Source organism: Bombina bombina, chromosome 1 (genome assembly GCF_027579735.1).
Source record: "Bombina bombina isolate aBomBom1 chromosome 1, aBomBom1.pri, whole genome shotgun sequence".
In the NCBI taxonomy this organism is placed as follows: domain Eukaryota; kingdom Metazoa; phylum Chordata; class Amphibia; order Anura; family Bombinatoridae; genus Bombina; species Bombina bombina.
The window spans coordinates 391,399,976-391,415,481 of NC_069499.1; the positions used below are offsets into that span (position 1 = coordinate 391,399,976).

Here is a 15,506-nt window from a genome sequence, read left to right on the forward strand (position 1 = left end):
ACCCACACTTGAGGCTCATCGTTCTGTTACACAGGTTCTTTAGAGACTACGTGAGAACGGCCTGTTTTGTAAACTCGAGAAATGTGAGTTCCATCAGACTCAAGTAACCTTCCTAAGTTATGTTATCTCCGTTGCAGGGTTCTCCATGGATCCTGACAATTTATCTGCAGTTCTGCAGTGGCCTCGCCCAGTTGGTCTTCGGTCTATTCAACGTTTTTGGGGGTTCGCCAATTACTATAGAAAGTTTATTAAAAACTTTTCTTCCTTAGTCAAACCTATCACAGACATGACCCGTAAAGAGAATGATCCACTCCATTGGTCACCTACTGCCATTAAGGCCTTTGATAGTCTTAAGACTGTCTTTGCTGACGCTCCAGTTCTGGCTCATCCTAACCCTGTCCTGCCTTTCGTTCTTGAGGTCGATGCGTCTGAGACTGGAGTAGGTGCCCTCTTGTCTCAACGTCCTACGCCTGACGGTTCCTTGCATCCTTGTGGTTTCTTCTATAAGAAATTGTCTCCAGCGGAGTGTAATTATGAAATTGGCGACAGGGAATTACTGGCCATAACTCAATGAATGGAGGCATCTTCTCGAGGTTACTAGCGTGCCAGTGCTCATTCTTACTGACCACAAGAATTTAACTTATCTATCTGAAGCAAAACGTTTGTCGCCACGACAGGCCAGATGGGCGCTATTTTTGTCTCGGTTTAATTATGTGGTCTCCTACCTGCCTGGTAGTAAGAATGTTAGGGCTGATGCCCTCTCTCGACAATTTTCGCCTCTGTCCAAGGATGAGTCTGTACCTACTCCTGTTATACCTTCTGACCATATTTTGGCTACCATACGTACTAATTTGACTTCTCCCTTGGGGGAGGAGATCCTGGCTGCACAAACCAATGCACCTCCTGAGAAACCTAGTGGTGTTTTGTTCCTAAGAATCTTCTAACTAAACTTTTGCACACTTATGACTATCCTAAAGCCGCAGGTCACCCAGGCAAGAACCAAATGATTTGGTCTGTCACTCAACAATTCTGGTGGCCAGGTCTTCGTTCTGATATTGCTGCGTATGTTGCCTCCTGCACAGTTTGTGCACAGAATAAGACTCCTCAACGTCTTCCTGTGGGTCTTCTTCAACCTATTGCTAATGGTGAGCGTCGTTGGACACATCTTTCCATGGACTTCATTGTCGAGCTCCCTGTTTCAAATGGCAATACTGTTATCCTTATGGTGGTTGACCGTTTTTCTAAAATGTCACATTGCATTCCCTTGATAAAGCTGCCTACCGCTCAGGAGCTTGCTTAGATTTTTGTCCGGGAGGTCTTCCATTTACATGGGTTACCCAAGGAGATAGTGTCGGACCGGGGTAGCCAGTTTGTCTCCAAATTTTGGCTTTTCCTTTTGTGCTCAAATGGGGATCCAGCTTTCCTTCTCCTCTGCATATCACCCTCAATCCAATGGGGCTGCGGAACGGTCTAAATAAGCTCTGAAACAGTCCCTCTGTTGCTATGTCTCAGATCACCACAATAATTGGTCTGAACTGTTACCTTGGGCAGAGTGCTATTAATGCTTCCTCCAAGTTATCCTCGTTCATGGCAAATTATGGGTTTCAACCATCCTTGTTGCCCGATTCATTCATGTCTCAGGGTATTCCAGCTTTGGAGAAGCATCTCCGGCAACTCCGTTCCACGTGGGTGCAGATTCAGCATTGCCTTCATCGTTCTATGCAGCGCCAAAAGTTCCAGGCTGATCGTGTCTGCCCGTACCTTCCTACCAGGTTGGTGAGCGAGTTTGGCTGTCCTCCCGCAACGTGATCCTTCGTGTGCCTTCCAATAAATTGGCTCCCCGTTATGTTGGTCCTTTTCGAATACTCTGACGGGTTAATCCTGTGGCCTACGCTCTTGACCTTCCTCCTGCTATGCGCATCTCCAATGTTTTTCATGTCTCCCTCTTGAAACCATTGGTTTGTAATCGGTTTACCACTGTGTTGCCTCGTCCCCGTGATATCTTTGTTGACAACCATGAGGAGTATGAGGTCAGCAGCATTATTGACTCTCGTATGTCCAGGGGCCGTGTACAGTATTTGGTTTACTGGAGGGGCTACGGTCGGGAGAAGCGTTCTTGGGTTCCCTCCTCTGATGTTCATGCTCCCGCCCTCCTCCGTGCCTTCCATGCCCATTTCCCCAAAAAGCCTTTTGTCCTCCCGCGGGGAGGGTTTGTTGAGGGGAGGGTACCGTCAGGGTTTTTTCCCTGTTTGCCATGTTTCTACACTTCCTTTTATGGCCAGACTGGTGTGCATCATCCATGTGAGACAGGATGCAGTCTCAGAACTGTGATATAATCACTTATTATTTAAAGGGCCTCTGTTCATTATGCTTTGCCTTTGCGTTGTCTCAGACCTGTTTGGGAGAGTTCCTGTGTATTACCTGGCTGCCTGACGTCCTTCCTGGTTCGTGATCCCTGGCTTGTTCCTGACTCTGCTGTTTTCCTTGTTCCTGATTCCGGCTCGTCTGACTATTCGCTTTGGCTCCTGACTCGGCTCGTCTGACTATCAGCTCTGGTTTTGACTCCTGGCTTGTTATTTGACTTGTGGACTTTTTTTTATTATTTTTTGCTATGAATAAAGGTGTGATTATTTTTGCACTTTTCGTCTTAGTCTGATTCCTGGCACCCTGACACAAACCTTTCCATTTTTGCTTTTAAATCTTAGCGGAGAGTTTGTAAGTGAGCACTGGGTTTTCGCTGTGTGTTGTATTAATTTGTTTTGTAATTTTCCCTATGGTTCTTGCACCCAGACCTATCTGGGGTTAACTGCCTGTGGCTCTGGGGACAGCACAGCTTCCTGTGAGTGCCAGTGGCACCCAGGGCTGAGCATGTTGCAGGGTCATGGGATGTGTACCCGGTCCGGTATGAGAGTGCAGCTCCCTTCCGTGTTTTATATATATATATATATATATAATTTGATCATATGTATCACTCATTTTGTAACAGTATACATGTGAAGGGATATTCAGGGATTCCTGACGGATATCGGTGTTACAATGTAATTATCGCTAATTTAGAGAAAAAAAAATGGTTTGGAAATAGCAAAGTGCTGCTTGTTCTTATTGCCCTATTACTTGCAAAAAAAGCAAAGAACATGTAAACATAGGATATTTCTAAACTCAGGACTAAATTTATAAACTATTTAGCATGGGTGTTTTTAGTGGTTGTACAGGGAGTGCAGAATTATTAGGCAAATTAGTATTTTGACCACATCATCCTCTTTATGCATGTTGTCTTACTCCAAGCTGTATAGGCTCGAAAGCCTACTACCAATTAAGCATATTAGGTGGTGTGCATCTCTGTAATGAGAAGGGGTGTGGTCTAATGACATCAACACCCTATATCAGGTGTGCATAATTATTAGGCAACTTCCTTTCCTTTGGCAAAATGGGTCAAAAGAAGGACTTGACAGGCTCAGAAAAGTCAAAAATAGTGAGATATCTTGCAGAGGGATGCAGCACTCTTAAAATTGCAAAGCTTCTGAAGCGTGATCATCGAACAATCAAGCGTTTCATTCAAAATAGTCAACAGGGTCGCAAGAAGCGTGTGGAAAAACCAAGGCGCAAAATAACTGCCCATGAACTGAGAAAAGTCAAGCGTGCAGCTGCCAAGATGCCACTTGCCACCAGTTTGGCCATATTTCAGAGCTGCAACATCACTGGAGTGCCCAAAAGCACAAGGTGTGCAATACTCAGAGACATGGCCAAGGTAAGAAAGGCTGAAAGACGACCACCACTGAACAAGACACACAAGCTGAAACGTCAAGACTGGGCCAAGAAATATCTCAAGACTGATTTTTCTAAGGTTTTATGGACTGATGAAATGAGAGTGAGTCTTGATGGGCCAGATGGATGGGCCCGTGGCTGGATTGGTAAAGGGCAGAGAGCTCCAGTCCGACTCAGACGCCAGCAAGGTGGAGGTGGAGTACTGGTTTGGGCTGGTATCATCAAAGATGAGCTTGTGGGGCCTTTTCGGGTTGAGGATGGAGTCAAGCTCAACTCCCAGTCCTACTGCCAGTTTCTGGAAGACACCATCTTCAAGCAGTGGTACAGGAAGAAGTCTGCATCCTTCAAGAAAAACATGATTTTCATGCAGGACAATGCTCCATCACACGCGTCCAAGTACTCCACAGCGTGGCTGGCAAGAAAGGGTATAAAAGAAGAAAATCTAATGACATGGCCTCCTTGTTCACCTGATCTGAACCCCATTGAGAACCTGTGGTCCATCATCAAATGTGAGATTTACAAGGAGGGAAAACAGTACACCTCTCTGAACATTGTCTGGGAGGCTGTGGTTGCTGCTGCACGCAATGTTGATGGTGAACAGATCAAAACACTGACAGAATCCATGGATGGCAGGCTTTTGAGTGTCCTTGCAAAGAAAGGTGGCCATATTGGTCACTGATTTGTTTTTGTTTTGTTTTTGAATGTCAGAAATGTATATTTGTGAATGTTGAGATGTTATATTGGTTTCATTGGTAAAAATAAATAATTGAAATGGGTATATATTTGTTTTTTGTTAAGTTGCCTAATAATTATGCACAGTAATGGTCACCTGCACACACAGCTATCCCCCTAAAATAGCTATAACTAAAAACAAACTAAAAACTACTTCCAAAACTATTCAGCTTTGATATTAATGAGTTTTTTGGGTTCATTGAGAACATGGTTGTTGTTCAATAATAAAATTAATCCTCAAAAATACAACTTGCCTAATAATTCTGCACTCCCTGTAGATATGTAACATAGAAAAAATAGTTTTTTTCATCATATTTTATATATTTTTTTAAATAGTAAATTATATGATATGATGAAAATAATGGTATCTTTAGAAAGTCCATTTAATGGTGAGCAAAACAATATATAATATGTGTGGGTACAGTAAATGAGTAAGAGGAAAGCTAAACACAAACACAGCAGACATGTAAAACGGTAAGAAAACTGAAAAATGGTCTGGTCACTAAGGGGTTAAAGAGCTAGAAAAGTCCAAATTGAAATGGGTGCAATTCAGTTTTAAATAGAAGCATTTCCCTATATAATTCTATAAACACAAATGTTTCTAGAACGTATTAATATTTTTCAGTGGCATACTGTGCACCTGTATTCAAACGTCACACCTTTTCAGAAAGTTTGTAGTGCCTCGTATGACAATATATATATATATATATATATATATATTGTATATAGCGAAACAGGTATTTGGATGCTTGTGGTGCGGTATAGACAATACCTAGTGACATTCTAATAGTATCACACCCTAGGCAAAAAAAATGTTATAGGCTAAACTACGTAGACCAGAGTGAAACAAGTTACCCGCACGTTACCGCTTCACATCAATACCATAAGCTCAGCTGTATGCTCTGTTTGAGCACATACTAATAGTATAGTTAAGCGCGCACACGACTTGGCTGCTGCGCGCGCACCCCCTGTGCCGTCGCTCGCGGAGGCTGCTGGGATCGCTCGCCGCCTTGGTAATGTCCGCCATGTTTGCCATGGCGCAGGGAGCGGATCGAGCCAACAAAATACGGATCTAAGCACGACAAGACGCCGCCAATACTACCATCTACCGCCCCTTACACAACACCGGCGTCCTCATGAAGCGACAAAGGACGAAAACGAGTGGCTTTGTGGAGTCTTTTTGATTGATAATTTTAAGTGTTTTTTTTTTATTCCAAGCCCCCCTTCCCAGTCTGTCGGGTGTTTTGTGAGAGACGACAATGAGTAAACTCTCCTTCCGAGCGCGGGCGCTAGACGCCGCTAAACCTCTCCCTATATATCGTGGTAAAGACATGCCCGACCTCAATGACTGCGTCTCTATTAACCGGGCCGTGCCACAGATGCCGACGGGGATGGAGAAGGAGGAGGAATCGGTATGTATAATCTTTTGTTTTTTTCCGCTTGGCCCCCTCCTCCCTCCATTGTAAATAAGATTTTGGTATTCATGAAACAGTATACGTAGCGAACAGACGTAGGGGTCGCTGTTCTGCTTGTCAACTACGTCAGTGAGAGTTGGTGTAATATTCCCGCTAGCGTAGATGGCGGGAGCCGCCATGTTGTTGCGTCCAGTCTTTACGTCAGAATGTGTTGAGGAATTGAACGTGAACGTAAACAACTTTGTGAATAAGAGTAAACGTAGTAATGCTACTGCTGCATTTAGGTGGCTTGTCATTTTGCAGTTGATGTCTGTTGAAGCTAAATAAGTTGCACAATGTTTATTTTTTTTAACAGCTTTAACTATAACAGACACACGATACAATCTTGTTGGTTATATTTTTATGTGGTATATTTTATCACGGTATTTGGTAATTTTTTAATCTCCGTGACTTTACATACCCAATACATCTCTTATGGTTTTGTTTGTATTTATATTGTAGCTTGTGTATTTTGTCTGTATATTGCTTCTGAAAAAGTGCATGGAGGCGACCACTGAACGGACTATGTGTTTTAAAAGTAGAATCAGTATAGTGCAGATATGTATTATAGTTTAATGTTAAAAGCTGGCTTTTCCTCTATGCTGTGCAATGCGTTGCAGTCCTTTAGCAGCCAGTTTCCTCGTGTCTGGTTTGTGTGTGTAGTATGGTAGTAAGTGCACCCAGATGGATTTCTGAATGAAAGTATACACGCCCTGATGCTCAGCCATTGGTTTAAGCTCATTCTGCTGTCATTTTGTACACACTGCTCCATTTCTCGCCCGCCTGACTAGGCCTGCCCCTTCATTGATTGGTCCATAGCAGCTGTCATCTCATTTCCTTGTTTCAAACATTCCGATGAAAATAATAGGTGGCATGTGTATGTTTAGAAAACTCACTATTTTACTACGTATAGTGTGAGGCAATCATTTTAAGATATTAATTGAGAATATATTTATAAGTATATCTAGTTTGAAAATTACTAATAGACATGATTTAAGGTATATATGTGTATTCCACTGTTTTTTTTTTTTGTTTTTTTTTAAATTTTTGTTAAGGTATCATCAGACTGTTGAAATGTTAGTAGTAACCAGAGGGGTGCGTATGTATATTGCAAATATTTGTCTTTTTAAAAATCCATATTATTATTATTATTTATTATTATTATTTATTATTTTTTGTCTTGAGGGTTGCCAATCTATACAAAAATAAACAACCAAAGAAGGTTTTTTTATATGGATATATGTAGAATAATTATAATTCTGCTTTTCTAGAACTTGACTATTCAGTTGTAAAGCCAATATGAATTCAGGTGGTGGGAGCCAGCACCCATTTACCAGGCATTGGACTGCTAGGTATTGCTACAAGTGCATGGCTACTACTCACCATGCTATTGTTTTTCATCCTCTGCTTGTCACTCTCTTAAAATCTATTCTCTTATTTTAACCCTTCAAAAGTGCGGGTTAGTGGTCGTCATCTGCATCTTCATATTGAGTGCCACCATCTTGAAATTTAAAGGCACGGTAAAGTCAAGACATTCATAATTCACACACATATGTGAACACTCCTACACATGACAGGTGATTGAAAGGTGCGTTCAAATGCCAGTTCTGATTGGTGCTCTTTATTTAAAAAAAATAGATAACTTTTGCTTCAATTACTTTTTTTTAAAATCTAAAATAGAAAGGAAAAAAAAATGTTAAAATGCAGATTTGATTAAAAATCAACCCTGCTTAGTAAATAGACTGAAGATCAGCTTAGCAATCTAGTCTCCTCTGAAAAACACTGGCAAATTACCATTTCCACTATTACTGATTCAATATGACACACTAGCATAAACCACTCACTCAATGGATGAAGCTATGACCTCTTTGAACAGCAACGTAACTCAATGTAGTTATATAAAGTCCAACCATACACAGGATGAGCCTTTCTAATGCTGTACAAAACAAAAAATACAGAAGATCTAATATCTTAAAAAGTTTATTAAGTTTGATTAGGAAATCATATTTCTTTTGTTTCTGATATTTGAATGAGCAGACACTTGAATACAATTAAAGTGACCATAGAGTCAAAATAAACATTCATAATTCAGATAGGGCATGTAATTTTAAACAACTTTACAATTGACTTTTATCATCAATTTTGCTTTGTTTACTTGGTATTCTTAGTTGAAAGCCAAACTTCGGTAGGTCATATGCTAATTTCTTAGTACTTGAAGGCCACCTCTTATCTGAATGCATTTTGACTTTTTTCGCCACTAGAGAGTGTTAGTTCATGTGTGCCAGATAACATTGTGCTCATGCACATGGAGTTACCTAGGAGTCAGCACGGATTGGCAAAAATGCAAGTCTGTCAAAAGAACTTAAATAAGCGGGCAGTCTGCAGAGATTTAGATGCAAGGTAATCACTGAGGTAAAAAGTATATTAATATAACTGTTGGTTATGCAAAACTGGGGAGTGGGTAATAAATGGGATTATCTATCTTAAGTGTAGATTGTCCCTTTTAAAGGGATACTAAACCCAATTTTTTTTTTTTAAAGTGAAGGTCAATTTAGATGAATCGGTGCCCGTTTTTTTTTCTAAGCCTATTAAAAACAAGGGCACTTTAATTACTCAAAATTGACCTTTCACTCGTTTTCTTCAAATACCTTTTTAATCTTCACAGCCGCTCCAGTGATTCCCCATCCATCGGAAGCCTCTTCATACGTCAGAAATGACGAATCCGGCTTCCTCCAATCACGGCTTCCCCCCCCGCGGGGGAGGAAGCCGGATTCGTCATTTTGGACCCGCAAAGAGAGCTTGCGACGGGCGGAGGAAGTGCTGCAGCGACTGTCAGGATTAAAAGGTAAGTATTTGAAGAAAACAAGTGAAATGTCAATTTTGATGAATTAAAGTGCCCTTGTTTTTAATAGGGTTATTAAAAACAGGGCACCAATTTATCGAAATTGACCTTCACTTTAATGATTCAGACAGAGCATGCAATTTTAAGCAACTTTTTAATTTTATTCCTACTATCAATTTTTCTTTGTTCTACCGTTATTTATATTTAAAAAGCAAGAATTAAAAGCTTAGGAGCCGGCCCATTTTAGGTTCAGCACCCTGGATAGCGCTTGCTTATTGGTGATTACATTTAGCAAATCAATAAGCAAGCATAACCCAGGTTATAAACCAAACACAGCCCCTTACTCAGGTCTAAAAAAACCCCAACTAGAATTCACCTTTTGCTAGTGCTAATATATTTCTATTATACCTCCTATAATTCTAAATACTATTACAGCCATACTCTCTCTGGCTGAAAAAAAAAGAATACATACAGAACAAAAATCAACAAAAAACCCAGAAAGCTCTCCTATTTCTCCCCCCCCACTCCCCTCTTTTCGCTGCCACCATTTAATTACAAGTTACTGGTTAAGCCAGGCGCTAGGAATAATCTCATTTTGGGCCATCTCTCTAAATATGTGTAATTATTTTAAGTGGTGTTATTAATTGTCGTATTTCGATTGGATATGTCTTAATTACACCCGTCCATTTACTAAGGTACCCTATTTAACGATTTGTCTATTTTATCCGATAATATATATTGTTCCATTATAATTAGATCTAGTATTTTTTTAGAGAACATAGAAAAGGGGGAGCCTGTTTTGCTTTCTAGTTGGCTAAGATAAGATTTCTTCCCAACAGGATGACAGAATTGATTAATTTATGGTTTCTGTGTCTACTGGGCATAGAAAAATGATAGTTTTCACATCAAATTGAAAATCCATATCCAGGGCCCTATTTAACCAATAGTTGATTTTGTGCTAATATTGTGCAATTTTGGGGCAATACCAAAAGCAGTGTGCTAGATCTGTGGGTATAAAGTTACATCTAGAGCAATTTGAGCTGTTCCCTGAGAACCAGTTACCAATTTGTGCTGGCGTTATATAAATCCTGTTTATTCATTTTGCAATGTGATTCTCTCCATGCCACTGTGTACGCAGATATCTTAGTTAATTCAAAGCTTTTTTTTAATAACCTCACTATTCAAAAAGGGAAAATCTTTTGCCCATTTTGATTATAAGACTTCCATATGAGAATAGTCGAAGTTGTTGATCAATATATTATATAAAAAGGAAATGGAGTACTTACCCTGGTTATACAAGTTGATTGCCGGCCCAATGTTACCCAGTTCCCAATTTGACTCTGTATTTTTTTTACGACTTGACCGAAGAAATGTCTTCGTTGAAGATATGCAAAGAATATATGCTTATGTATTAAAACATTTCTTTTAAGAGTTTCAAACAATTTCATGGTCTCGTCTCTTTACTTGAATCCCTTTAATCGACCAGTTTCTGAACTCAGCCAAGTTTAGACCAGGAAGAAATTCCGGGTTACCACTTATTGGTAAAAATTTTGAGAGCCTGTAATCAACATTTAATTCATGCAAGAATTTTTTCTACGCACAAATTGGGCCTTTAAATATTTGCATTTTAAAAAGAGAAGCTGGCATTGAAGAATTGCTGCAGTGAATTAGGGCCTTTAGTAAAAGTGGGGCTGTAATCTTAGATTCTAGATTAGATATGTATTGCTTTTCCGTAATCCAATCCAATATATATACCACCTTTACCAACGCCGCAAAATTATAGAACTTCAGGTTATATCCTGAAAATGATCCAAATAGATGTATAATTTCTAAAAAAAATTGCTTTATAGAGGTCTTTTGATCACTTAAAAATAGCAGAAGATCATCTGCATAGAGGGTCAGCACAGATTTCTGATTCCCGATAAGAATGCCTGGCATATCCTGACGGAGAAGAATTGCTAGTGGTTCTAGTGAAATATTAAAGAGAAAGGGCGAGAGGGGACACCCCTGTCGAGTCCCTCCAGTGTCAAGCAATCGGTCAAAGAATTGTTAATTTTCAGATTGGAGACAGGTTTCTGGTAGAATTGGATTATCTTTAGATAATTCCCCTGATATCGAAATCATTCTAAGGCAGTAAAAAGATGGTCCCAACTAATTTGTCAAATGCCTTCTCTGCATCAACCGACAATATTGTTAAATCGGGTCTGGTTGATCTCCTACTCTCAGTTCCTTTATTCCAAAAATGTTTTATCGTAAGTACCTTACGAATTGTCTTCGTAACATTTCTTCCCTTCATGAACCCTGCCTGATCCTCATTAAAGGGACAGTCTAGGCCAAAATAAACTTTCATGATTCAGATAGAGCATGTAATTTTTTAAAAATTTTTTTTAAATATTTTATTTATACCAGTGTAGCTTACAGCGACAAATCAACTCATAACATGATACAGAAAAACATTGAGATACAATATGTGAACAAGACTCGTCCCCTCCACCACATTGGATTTTTCTTTTACAATCGCCCCTCCACAACCTCCATATCTTCACTCGTACCTTTCTTGTTCCACTCTCCCTCATCTCCTACAATGTATGCTGTGTTTACACTGAGTAGCATCTGGATACTATTCTGCTCCTATTGTCATCAACCTCAGACTCTCTGATTTATCTCCCTCCCGGCCTCCAACCCATCAGCTCTCCCCCGGGTGCCGCCCCGAGGAACTCCTCTCTCAGAACTGAACCCTATGTCGTCTGTGCACCCCCTCTCTGAGCGAAAATATTCCATTGTCCCCTCATTTGTGCATTTAGTATATAGCCTGAGTCTTTGAACGGGTAAATGATTTGTCTTTGGTGGTGAATATCTAGTGATCTGATGAATGGTTCCCATTTAGTCATAAACTTCTTTGTTCTCAGTGTTATGTCTCCCTGGGTGTCTATTTGTTCATAAGTCATCTGTCGTCTTAAGGCTTCCTTGAGTTGTGCTAAGTGTGTGGGTGTCTGGGCCAACCACTGTTGTAGGATAAGTCTCCTAGCATGCAATATTACATTGTATATGTACGCCCCGTGTTTTTTGTGCCTTGTCTGCTTGTATAGGAATATCACCATTTCAGGTGTAAATCTGATTCTTTCCCCAGTACTCTCTCCAACCACCTCTGCGTCATGCTCCAGAATTTTGTTAGTTGTGGACATTGCCATATCATGTGTATGTTGTTCGGGTTATCGTTGGAGCATTTTGGGCACAGACCTGTTGTGTCTTGTGTCTTGTTTCCACTTGAGAAATAGTTTTGGCGTAATATATGCATTGTGGACCAGTTTAGTGTGTGATTCTCTTATCTCATTTGACAGGGTGGCTTCTCTTACCTTTGCGAAGCTTTGTTCAATACATATGTCTGGGACATCCTGCCCCAGTAGTTCAGTCCACGTATTCTTAATGTGTGTTAAGTTAGCTTTGTTTGGTCGTTTTTGCAAAGTTTTATAGGTGTATGATATAGAGGTCAGTCCCCCCTTGTCAGAGTCAGTAATTGATATGTCGCAATTAGTGTCCGGCATTTTCCCTGATCTCAATAGGTTTTGTACATAATGCCTCACCTGTAGATACGCAAAATGGTGCTTATTAGGAATACCATAGTCTCTTTGCAATTCTGCAAATGTGCGGACTGCTGTGCCCTCTATTGTGAGAATTTGTTTAATGCTTGTCACTCCCCATGTATCCCATTGTTTAAAGGGTTTCGTAGTAAATCCTGCTAGAGAATCAGGATTTGCCCCCCAGTGGCAGGAAGACAGTGTAATTTGGTGAAACTTCCAGGGCCTTACAAACCTTTCTCCACGCCTTTATTGGGCTACTGAATAATGTTTCCCCTCCCAGTATAGATTCCACTTGAGTGCGAGTCATGTGTGGTAACATCTTGAGTGACCACGGTTTGATATGGGCTGTCTCTAGTTTGCTATTAGTGACGTGTTCCCTATCCGTCAGCCAGTCCATCACATATTTGACCCCCGCTGCCCAGTTGTAGAACTCAATATTCGGTAGTCCCAAACCCCCCATCTCTGGTCTGCCTGTCAATTTTTGGAAGCTCATTCTGTGCTTTTTCCCTCACCATACAAAGTGCATAATGTCTCTATTTAATGTTTTTAGGTCTTGCTTGTGTAGAAGCTCCCGGAGCATCTGTAGGGTGTACAGTAATTTGGGGAACAAAATCATTTTGATTAGCCCTATTCTTCCTGACAGAGTTAGTGGTAATGTACTCCAGTTTATTAGCATTTGTTTCAAATCTTTCAGTAGGGGTTTAAAGTTGACCCCATACCATTGAGTTGGGTCTCTAGTCAGTGTGATTCCTAGATATTTAAAGGTATGTGTGATCACTTAGAAATTTTCCTCTAGGGGTAGGTCCAGGTTTTTATTGGATAGCCAGAGTAGCTCAGATTTGCCCTTGTTTATCTGATATCCTGAAATCTTACTGAAGTCTGCAATGATCCTAGTTATAGTGGGAATGTTTCTTCTAGGGTCCCTTGTGTATAGCAGCATGTCATCTGCAAATAGTGACAGATGTTGAACCTCCCCATTTATCTCTAAGCCCTCAGTTTCCATTCTTATTCTAATAGCCAGGGGTTCTAATGCAAGGTCGAATAGGAGCGGGGAGAGAGGGCATCCCTGCCTTGTGCCTCTCTTGAGGGTAAACATTTTGGAAGGCTATCCGTTTACCAGAACTGCCGCTTGGGGATTGCTATAAATTGTTTTGATGACTTTCATGAAGGCTCCCTGTATCCCAAATCTCTCCATAGTGGTAAATAAGTGGTCCCATAGCATTTTATCAAATGCCTTCTTGGCATCTACTAGAATTAGGCAGGCTTCTTCCCTATTATGTTGTGTATTTCCCCCTCCCAGTTTCCAGAAGTGTGCCAGTAAAAGCTGGTTTCCTCATATTTTTGACTGCTGACCTACCCTTCACGAACCCGGTTTGGTCTTCATGGACTAACGGGGATTAGTACCGCTAATCTATTTGCTAGAAGTTTGGTTAATATTTTGTAGTCCGAATTAAGAAGGGATATCGGCTTTTAAGACTGGGTTAGAAGTGGATCTCTATCTGGCTTGGGGAGAACTGTGATATTGGCTTCTGTGAATCTATTGGACAGAATGGCATTATATAACAAGGCCAGTGTGTCTACCGTTTCTTCTTTAGTCATTTTGTAAAACTCCCCGGGCAACCCATCGGGTCCCGAGGCTTTTTCCAGTGGGAGTGTGTCTATCACTCTTGCAATCTCTGAGGGCTGAATCTTGGCATTAAATTTCTGCCGGTGTTCCTCATCTAACTGTGGGAGTGTCAAGTCACTCCAAAACTTTTCCTTCACATCTGAATCTATTCTTTGGGAGTTGTATAGGCTCGAGTAATAATCCTGGAATGCTCTCTGTATTTCCTCGTCTGATGTGAGCAACCTGTCCTTTCCTTTGATGGCTACAATGGTGTTTGGTTTCCTATCTAATTTAGTAAGCCTGGCTAATAGCTTCCCTGTACGGTTCCCGTATCTATAATATTTTGCCTGAGAGTGATTCTGGGCCATAACTGATGTCTGTGTGAGATATGTGTCCCTAAGGCTTTTTACTTCTCTATATTTGACCATATTTTGTTCTATGGGGCACCTCAAATACCGATTTCTAGCGTTCAGAAGCTGGCGCAGGAGCAGTTCCCCTCTGATTCTGCGAGATTTCTGTAACCTTGCCGTATATGCTTTGATCACCCCCCTCAGAACCGCCTTTGCAGACTCCCAATACAAAGATCTATCATTGATGTGCTGCACATTTAATTCCCTGTAAGCCAACCACTCCCCGACTAAGTATTTTCGCAGGTTAAGATCATGAGAGGTGCACCGGAAATCTCCATCTATTCGCCTGCCTACGCAGTGGGTTAGTTTTTATATGTAAGTTAACTGGGGCATGGTCAGATATAGTTATTGGATCTATCTTGACGGCCGTTACGCGTGGACAAAGTGAGTTAGAAACCAGGAAGTAATCTATTCGCGACAGCGATGTTTTAGCTGGGTGCAGACAAGTGTAATCTTTGGCTTCCGGATTCCTATCTCTCCAAACATCTGTTAAGGAGAGTGCATTCCTAAAAATTTTTAGCAAGCGTGTTTCCCCCTTTGAACCCTGCTCTCGTACTGTGTGTCTTATTGGCTGTTATGGATTATGGAATCTGTCTGCTGGTGTGTGTGGTGCAATGTTATAGTCACCTCCCACTACAATGGGGAGATCTGAAAACTGTATAAGTTTGGCCTGTAGTCCAGTCAGGAATGCTTTCTTTTCTGTGTGCGGTCCGTATACACCACATAGAATCATCCGTGTGCCTCCAATTCTGATGTCAACTATTATGTACCTCCCCTCCGTGTCTGTGACAGATTGTAGTATAGAATAGTCCAGGCCCTTTCTGAAAAGCATTGCCACCCCTCTGGCTCTCTTTCCCTCGTACGGGGTATATAAAACTTCCCCTACCCAACCCTGTTTGAGTTTCTGGTGCTCTTTTTGTGAGAGGTGTGTTTCCTCTAATATGGCTACGTCCGTTTTTTTTAATGTTCAGTTGTCTAAGGATAGTTTTTCTCTTTATTGGGGATGTGATCCCTCCCACATTCCATGTGGTCAGTTTCATCTTAATCTAAAGTGTTGGAGTACCCTATAGAGTTTACGTGTATCTCAGTCAGAGTTCCTGACAGGTGTGCTGTGTT

The 15,506-nt window shown here is 40.9% G+C and overlaps 1 protein-coding gene across 1 annotated transcript in view; it reads left to right on the plus strand.

The window, feature by feature from the left end:
• The first annotated feature begins 5,511 nt into the window (after positions 1–5,511).
• Positions 5,512–15,506, plus strand: part of EPC2 (enhancer of polycomb homolog 2) — a 498,893-nt gene continuing 488,898 nt past the window's right edge. The window contains exon 1 of the mRNA XM_053712670.1: positions 5,512–5,909. Coding sequence (XP_053568645.1) covers positions 5,757–5,909 — 153 coding nt within the window. The 5' untranslated portion in view covers positions 5,512–5,756. The remainder of the gene's footprint in view (positions 5,910–15,506) is intronic.